Genomic DNA, 9,671 nt, shown 5'->3' on the forward strand with positions numbered 1-9,671 from the left:
GCGCTCGCCCTGGGCCTCGTGTCCTATGCGGTGGGGCCCGCGCGGGACTGGAGCCACCTGCCGCAGCCCCTGCGCGCCGAGCTGCCGCTGGGCCCCCAGCGCTGCGACGAGCTGCCCGAGATCCAGTACGTCCGCAGCAAGCGCCTCGAGTTCCTGCAGCAGCAGCAGAGCCTCCCCGAGCCCGACCACGGCTACCACAGCCTGGAGGAGGAGCTGAGCCGGGGCAGCTGCCCAGAGGAGCCGGGGGGCAAAGGGCCCGAGGCTTCCCACGGCACGGGGGGCACGGCTGGGGAGAGCTCCCCTTTACAAACGGGGGGCGAAACCATCTCGGAGGAAGAGGATGAGCCCGTTTCGGCTAGGCCTGCATGCACCAACAAGCTCATTGACTACATCCTTGGGGGCACGGGCAGCGAGGACGAGGGCGAGGAGGAGGAGGATTGGGACGAGGACGACGGGTTTGATAGCGAGGGGCTGCTGTCGGATTCGGACGCGGGCGGGGAGAGCTCGCCCCTCTGGGACTCGTTTTACAGCCTCGACCCCTACGACCCGCAGAACTTCACGGCCACCTTCCAGACCCCCGTTAATGGGTTGGGGGGAGACTCGTCAGGCGAGTCAGAGGGCGAGGAGGAGGAGGACGCTTCCTGGGCTGGAAGCTGTTCGGACTCTCCCGGTCTTGGTTCTGGAGAGGAGGATGAATGGGAGCGCAGCACCGTGGACGAGGCCGAGAACCTGAAACTCTGGAATGCCTTTTGTAACTCGGACGATCCGTATAACCCTTTCAATTTCAAGGCAGCCTTTCAAACAACAGCAAAGAAAGGGAAGCGGGACCTCATAGGAGTAGTGGGCCTGGGTTTGCTCAGCTCCGAGAGTAGTAGCTTGCTGACCTGCCAGGTGCAGCTGGTGGAGAAGCAGAGCAGTGTGGTTACGGACTTAGGGCAGCGTGGCACTCTGTCTGGGAAGAGACATACCCATACCAAGAAAAAAAAGGTATACTCTTTTTGGTCCGTGTACTTGTATCTTAAATGCGATGGTAGTGAGAACCCAATCCGGATCAAGGCTCCAGCGTCAGAAGATACCGTGGGAAATTGCGTTCCCTTTTTAAGGGAGGGATTTCATCCTCGGCATAAACCCACAAGTTTAGGGTCGAATTAACTTGAAATCTGAATGTATATTAAGTCCCGGGTATAATCATAATGGCATGAGATGAGTAACAACTCCTTACGTTTGTATTTTCAATTATAGATTTCTGATTTTAGATCATGGTTCTTCCCCTGTGTGCTGTGACTCACCTGGAGAGTTCCCTGTATTTGGAAACAGATAAAGAGTCTGTGACCTATTCTCTTGATTTTTTCCCCACCCCTCCCCTCCCATTTTGGAATAATCTTTGCTATGCTCCCCCCCCTCCAGTTTTGGTAAAAGATGGTAATTTTTTAGGGCCTTTTTTTGCATTACTTAATTACATTTCTCAGAAAGGGTAACTTGGAAAGAACAAGTTGTGGTTCTGTAAGTTGCAAATCAGCTTGAGCAATAACATATAGCAGATACTTTCGTTCTGTGAGAGGTTACTACAGCGTCTCAGTGGTTCCTAGCAACATTTAAAATTCTGCTTTTTTTGTAGAAACTTCCAAAATGAACTTAGAGAGTCATATTAGTACCTCATATGATAGGAATTTTAGCATTTTTTTAATGGCATTAGAAAGAATTTGCTTAGATTCACTACTCAGGAAAGCTGCTTTTTTTTTTTTTTTTTTTTTAAATATACTTACCCAGCACTATTGGTCCAAAGTGAAAAGCAGTTCACTGTTTTGCTGTAAGTTAATGAGAGGTTGGTTTGCTAAATATGACATGGACTCCAGCATGTGTTAGGATTTAGGTGAAGTAATGATCACTTCTAGGGTACTATAATTATACAAGATCTCTTTATAAGCATAGTGGGACACTTCTCAAGGTCAGATAAGGCATTCTGGTCTAGATCAAGACCTACCTGGGGAATAGCTTTCAGGTCTGGGTCCTGAAGCCAGTGTCCTGGGGTAATAGCTGATCAGAATGGGTGGAGTATGTAGACTCTTCCCTTTTTGTAGGAGTGGTTGTCAGGAGCTATTTACATTTTTCTGATCAAGGGCCTGACATGGAGGCTGGATAGCAGTCTAGATTCTTTGACTGCCTGCATATGCCATCTCTTTTAAACTGTCTCTGTATCTACCCTTTTCTGCTTCACATGGCCAGATACTATGCTTTTCACACTTTGCAGCCCTTGATTAATAGTGAAACGAAGCCCCGCTCTGAGGGTTGACTGACAAGAACTGTATTTGGACCATTCTCTTTCCATCTTTGAGCAGGAGTGCTTCAAGTGTAGGCCAATTGATCTTGCTGTCCATGCTGTAGCACCCAAGGAAGGGTGCTGCTTGGCAGTTCTGTTTCAGTTTGCTTGAACATCTCTTAAATGAATTCCAAGGAATATTTCAGTTCCTGCGTGTGAGTTTGAGGTTGAAAAGTATTGTCTGTGTGACATTGGCTCTTACCATTTCCTGCACGTGTAGTGGAAGATTGGGACTGCCTTACGCACGGAATTTTATGCTCAAAACCAGCTGCTGAGTCAATTTTGTTGCTTCCTGCTTTTGTGGCTTTAGGGTTTCAGGTGTTGAATAGGCAATAAATAACTCAGGCCTTAAACTATTTTTAACATTCTTTTAATGACCACTAGGGAAAAACAGAAAATCCATATCACCTAGTTGTGCTCTCTAATCAGATTGAGACCTATTAAGGTAAGCTAAAGCCACCTAAATCGGCCTTCACATTGTTCTGAGGCCTAGCTCAAAATTGAAAACGCTCTAGTGTAGTGGTAGGAAGTCTCTGTATATACTAGTACCCTTTTCATAATGGGATATTATGATTAAGTTCTATTTTGAGGTGGCCAAACTTCCTAACCCTTTGAGCTGTAAACCAAACCTTGACACTGAGTGCTGCAGGACACACAGCTTTGAAATGCGCATGCCCTAGAGTCTGATCAGTATATAGCATCCCAGCTCAAACAGCAATTTCTTGTTAAATGACTTTTTGGACCATATAATAAGCAAGAACCAAAGAATTTAAAAAATAGGACAATGACCTGAAAGAAAGATAAAATGTTCTTATTTTACTGCTTTTTGTTTGGGAACCACATGTAGCTTGCAAGGCAAAGTTGGGCAGTCCTATCATGTTCCATAATTCAAAACTTTTACATTTACAAAAAGCTGTTTCAAAATTGCTCAAGTTGCTGTAATAATACAGCATTAAGAACTTCAGAATGCAGAATTGATACTGCCACTTGTTTTTTGTTTTGATTTGGATGCTGGGGTTTATTTCTACATCTAATGACTATTTTCTAAAATAAGTAACTTTTAGACGCATGTTTTGGGCCCAGGCCACTTAAATGAAATGCTGTGAGCAGAGGTTTGATGAGGACACAGTTTTGTGTACACTTGGTTTATCTTGCTGTGCCAGGAATGAAGACTTAGTAACTTTTCTTTTGGAGAGTAAGAAATTCGTTCTTAGGACCATCTAACCTGGTTTACTTTTTTGTAGTATTAATTTTTTTGGTTATCCTAATTTAAAAAAGAATTCAGACCCTTGTGTAATGCTTCCTAATGACAGTGAATGAACAATGATCTCTGCAACAAATGGCATGATATTACAAAACCTGGTAATTGCACCCAGGAGGTAATTTAGACTGATGTAAAAGGGATGAAAGTAGCAAGCCACAAAGGGGCAGGCTGATGTAACTATCCAGCATGCTTGAAAGCAGACACTTAATTAGGTATGTGGGCTGTATTACACCAAGATTGCTAAAAGTGACATAGACATAAAGAGACTTCTCATGGTCATTATCCAGTTCAAGATTATATTTTGTATATCATCCTGAATTGTTCATCAGGACAGTTAACAGAATGATGTTTTAAAGTTAAAGGGGCCTGCTTGTTTTATCACCCACACATTAGACTAAAATAAGGCTGGCAAACCAACTTTTTATGCAATTCCTTATTCTAAAACTAATTTTCCAGCCAAATTGAAACTGATGTAACTTCTGAATCAGTCCTTGTATCTTTTGCGGAACAGCCTGGTAGGTTGCTGCTCAAACTTTATCTTACTGCTTCTGCAGAGGGTGGATGGCTTGTGTGAATAGTTGATAACTCTTGGAAGTTTGAGAAAATCTTATAGGGGTATAAAACTTAATTTTGTTCGCACTGAGGTCATCGGCCTTTAAGCAGCTACTGGAGAAGCTGTACTTGGGGCAAATGCATAGGTTAGACTGGCTAATGATTTGTCCATCTGGTGAAGTTAATTGTGAAGAAAGCTAGGATGTGAATTTACAGAGCAACTCTGTGATCATTTCCTGTGGGAACACTCTTAGCACAGGGTATCTGTGAGGTAGCTTTGGCAGTTGAGTTAAGTACCTTATGACTATGCTCCTCACAAGGAGTTGACACAGAGTTGCTAACATGCTGTAAATTCACACCCCAACTCACCTGATAATAGAGGGTTTATGTTGCTGTTGGGCCAGGTGCAGCTATCAATACTTTTCAATACTTCAAATAATTTGTTGAGGCTCAAAAAGTTAAGGCAGCACTTGCTTACTCATTTCTTTAATGTACAGCTAGCGAAGGAGTTGGATGGTTGAACTTGCAAATACAGGGCTACTTGGTTGGATGCCTAGCTTTTTGCACTGAAATACTTATGCAGTATAAATGCAACCTTCACTTTTTTTCCAAAGTACTCACGGAAAGTGACAGGCCTGTATTGCTTATTTGTATCCTGCCTTTATTAGAATGCAGCATCCATTTTCACTAGAAAATGCCTCTGGCTGGCTGTTAGCCAAATGCAAGCTTTTTAAGCTGTTAGAGTTCCTTTTATGTAAGCTGTTTTAGTATAGCTGGAAAAAAAATGGGGTGGGGGGAGAAGTGAAAGGAGCAATGAGGGAATGCGGTATGAAATCACTAAGAATATTTTGCCCAAATTGGAATGTTCTCAAGAATTAACCTGCTATTGTGAGCATTATTATGGAATATTTCATGACGGATATGGTCTTATTTTTTTAAAACTGCGTCTGGAAGATTTGATCCTTAGCTGAACCAGTAGCTAGCTGTACATAACTAAATACTGTATGAGTGCTTTATTTAAAGTTCTGCGTAAATGCCGCTGTTGATGGATGTATTTGGTAGCATTAGTTTAGCTGCTTGTCTTTGTCTGTGCTATTTAAATAGTCATGATGTCAGTCCTAAAATTGTTAGGATTTTTTTTTTTTCGTTTCAGCCATTCAAGTCACACGAGTGTTACTTCCTTAAATATGAAATTATAGGATGTCTTCCTTGTTGACGTATAGTCTGTGACTCACATTGTAGCAGCTGTGTGGAATTAAATTCTCTTTTAAAAGTAAACTTACAATGAAACTGTAGGGCAGAGATTCACGGTGTGCAAGCTACTTGTAGTTCACATTTGTGTTTTTGGAGTGGCTCTTTCAACTAATTGTTAAGGTAAATGCTTGATGAAAACAGTAATTACAAATGCTGATCAGGAATACACTGGTTTTGTATGATTGCCCTTTGTTCTAATAGATCTTGTTTTTCTTTAGGTAACCTTCCTTGATGAAGTTACTGAGTATTATGTAAGCAGTGAGGAAGACAGGAAAGGACCCTGGGAAGAATTTGCACGGGACGGATGCAGGTTCCAGAAACGTATTCAAGAAACAGAAGATGCCATTGGGTACTGCTTAACAGTAGAGCATAGACAGAAGATATTTAATCTACTCCAGGAAACATACTCCAGAAGGCCTGAACTTTTCTAGCACCTTAAAGACATAGTAGACTTCTGTTACCTTACTCATCACTAATAAACCTTCACAAATATCCTGAGAAATGTTTGTTTCTCTTCAAAGTAAAGTGGCAGCTGCCTGTCTTAATTTTAAATGGGGAGTTGGAGTAGTTTTAACCACTTCTCAGTTTAAATTTAAGCCAATGAATATACTGAGATGTGTCCAAATTTGGTATTGAAACAAAGTCTATTGAGGTACCTTGAGAGTGAGAATGGTATAATTGTATTCCTTTTCAGCTGTTGTGATGCAATTGCTTTAGGTAAAATCCATTCTACAAATGCCTTGGCAGCCATATGTAGGAGAAAGGTGGCTATTAAGTTACAATTTTGCACTTTTAAAAAGCGAAATCATATTTTGAAGGAAATATTTATGGGGTTCAAAACCCAATGAACACAGTTCTGATTTAAAGTTTGTATATGTGGTTGCAGAATTTTGTTGTCTTTATTCTAACTTCTGCAAAACAAGCTTGGTATTTTGCTAACTTGCTTCTTAGCTGTGCTGTATTTCTCTTTCAAAAATTCACTTTTGCATGTAATATCTAATATTTATGTGGCTATTTCTGTATAACAACACCCTTTTATAGTGTTTTAAATTATTTTGATCTAGAACACTCAGGAGTGCTTGGGTGCACTACTTGACACCCTTTGGTTTCTATTTACTTGACTTAAAAGCACTCATCTGGCACTGTTGAAAGCTTTATCGGAGCTCCTTGTCCACTAGGCTGATGTTGATCGTGGAGTACTAGAAGTCCTTGTTTTCTTATCAGCAAGTTCAGTCTTTAATGCACGTTCTGTTATAGGTGACAATGTGAGTTTAGACTAAAAGGGAACTATAAGTGAAGCTTGAATTTTTCACTTGACCCCTCTTAGCCATTTCACCTTCAAAAGGCAAGTAAGGTTGGGAATTCTGGATTATGTTCTTGCTAGCTTGCTCTAGCATTTGTATGGAGAACTGGATTTTTATTTCTTGTGGAACTCTAAGGCTGTATACCAGTACATTTGTTGCCAGAAACAGTATTAATAATACACCATTTCTCAGCACTTTCACTTAACTGCTACCAAAATACCATTGTTTACTTGGTAGATGACAAGATGTTTCCAGTGGAAGAAAATGCAAATAAAAGTGTATTTAAAGTTTAAACAATTATTGGACAAAATAGTAAACTTGTAGGTATATTGAAGGGCTGGCAAAAGTGAAACCTGTTCAGTGGCTATTACCAGATTCTAAGCAGGAAGAGGGTTTAGTGTGAATTTAATTTCAACCAGTAATAAAACATTGTGATTGTTTGCACAAGCTACTTGAGTACGTTCTAGAGTGTATGTTTAGTTTGTGAGACTTGGAGAGAAACAACGAAGTACATTACACTTGCACTCTATTATTAATGCATTATTATTATTGCAGAGGAAGGCTGTTCGCAAATTGAGAGATTTTTTGGGAGGGATTGGCATTCGTTTCATCTGGTGGTTTTCACAAGGCCTTTATCATTTGCACTCATCTTTTTATCCCGGGCTGTTATTGTTCATTCTGAATGTCTTTAAACACTTGATTAAGGATTGGATACAAAATATGTGAGTTCATTACCTCACTATATGTATTCTAGAGTAAATGGAACTTTCCTATTTAAATATGGTTGAATAACCATAAGTTTCAGACCTAAAAGTAAGGTATATGGTCTTGACGTAAAATTGAAGGTTAACTTTTATTTCGGAATATATCTTGAACAGCTCCAATATTCCCAAATTGGAAGCCACGCAACATTTTTTGTTTCTTAATTCTTGTTGAGCTAGTAAAATTAGGTTCTGTTTACCTGCAAAATGATTTGTTTGAATTGGTTTATCCTGGTGAAATTCTAGTAGGAATCTTGTGTTCATAGAATTTGAATGGTGTGACTTTGGGGGGCTGAAAGGGAAGCTCTCAGGTCATATTTCATCCCATATTTAGATTTTGTAAGACTGCAAAACATAAGACAGACTTAAAAATAATTCTGCTAGAAACCATTTTTTTGAAATCCTCTTTTCTTACAGCAGTTCAAAGAGAACATTGCAGCATTGAGAGAGCATGAGGGAAGAGGATGGTTTTGCAGTTAAAGCAGTGAGATCAGAGTTCCTTTCCCAAGCATGAAGGTTTCTCTCTGGTTTTGTACAGATCCTTTAATTTCTGTCTCAGTTTACCTGCAACTGAAATACACAACTACACAGCTAGGACAGCTCTCTTGGACCTATGAAGTACAACATAGAAAGGCAGAGAGTCTAGTACTAAGCTGGTTATAGCCATAGATGTCCAGAAGAGTAAACCTCCTTAAACTAATCAAAGTTTTCATTCTTTTTCTTTTCCATGCAACAGCTATTTCAAAATTGCTATAAAGGGTGTGGAAGACTTGTGTATGTATACATGATTCAATGGAAGGAGCCCTTAAAAAGAACACCTGTTAATTTAAAACTTTAAATCAAAACTGTAATTATCAGATTTTATTTTTATATAATTTAAAAGAAAGAAGCCTTGACAACCCTTCTACATTGGCTTTGTACAGATTTTAATTCATTTGATTGTATCCAGTTGGGTTTTATATCTAAAGTTATATTTCTGTATATAATAAAACTATTCAGAACTAATCTGTAAATTGTAATAAAGATATTTGCAAGATAATGCTAAGTTTTTTGGGGGCGGGGTTTGTTTTGGAAGGATGATATGGCAGATGGGGGTAGAACTGCTTATGAGTCGTGATTAAACACCAGTAGTAACTCATGCTGTTACTCATTCAAGTAGTAGTTGTAGTTATAAAAACCGGAGTAGGATGAGGACCTGCATCTGTATAAAGAAGGAATACAGCTGCATTTTTTCTTCTGTACTGCTTTTCCCTCTCAGCTCCAAGCGCAGCTACCTGAGCTGCGTCAATATTGTAAGATTTGGGAGGAGGAACAAGGCGATGTAGAATTGGCATTTAGTAATACAGAAGCCCACTGCTCTGAACTGGTAACCCTGCATGGTGTTCAAGGGTCCCATGTTGCTGAATCTTATCAGCCAACATGCAAAATTCACTGCCTGCATTACTTGCCAGATTTTTTTTTTCTTTTTGCAGCAATGGTATACATTTTGACTGTCAAAGTTTTGTCTTCTAGCTGAAAAGTGATGTAGCATGATTGATTGTTTCCTTCCCTCATCAAGATGCATGTTAAATAGCTATGTGGTAAACAGTTGGAAAACAGTATATTTTCCCAGGTATTTGAGGACCTCCTGGGGGAGAGGAACTCCTATACCTCTTTACTGCTACTTTCTTGCTTCCCCTCCACCCCCTCCAACCATGAGTTAAAATGACAAATAAGCACAAACATCTGCTGCTGCTTTGTATTAACAGACAGCTGATGTTTTCCTTGTGTTGCTTCCTGACATCACTGTTTAATGTAGTGGGTAAGTTTCTCATTTGTTTCACAAACTAATAAGGCACAAATGTGTGGCAGCTGGTTCAGAACTGCAAGATCACAGATCTAGAGGTTGGCTGTGTGCAATGGAGACCTAACTCCTTAATATTACCAAACCATTTCATTTGCTAATTTTACAACGCAAGATTTTTTATGTATTTTATGTTGAGCTGTGCCCATGATTCCATATAGAACAAGGAATGCTATTTTTGCTGTTCGGTAATTAAGATCTCAGCCTTCTTTTAAACATGTTGAGAGGTGACTAACAACAATAGGTTCACCCAAAGAACCTTGTCTGCCTAAGAACAATAGGTTGCATTCAAATGGATAACAGTTTACAAGTGCTCAGAAAGTTACAATGCAAAAGTCGCAATTCTATTATACATGCAGAGGTACCTCTCCTA

General features: G+C 40.1%; 1 protein-coding gene across 1 annotated transcript; it reads left to right on the top strand.

Annotated features, from left to right (window-relative positions):
- Positions 1-8,510, top strand: PPP1R15B (protein phosphatase 1 regulatory subunit 15B; the record flags this gene model as incomplete). Its single annotated transcript, XM_025205461.1, has 2 exons — positions 1-987; positions 5,609-8,510. Coding segments are annotated over 2 exons (1,200 nt in total), but the record flags the coding sequence as incomplete, so codon positions are not given.
- Between the last annotated feature and the right edge of the window lie 1,161 nt (positions 8,511-9,671).

Source organism: Alligator sinensis, unplaced genomic scaffold (assembly GCF_000455745.1).
Source record: "Alligator sinensis unplaced genomic scaffold, ASM45574v1 scaffold1322_1, whole genome shotgun sequence".
Lineage (NCBI taxonomy): Eukaryota > Metazoa > Chordata > Crocodylia > Alligatoridae > Alligator > Alligator sinensis.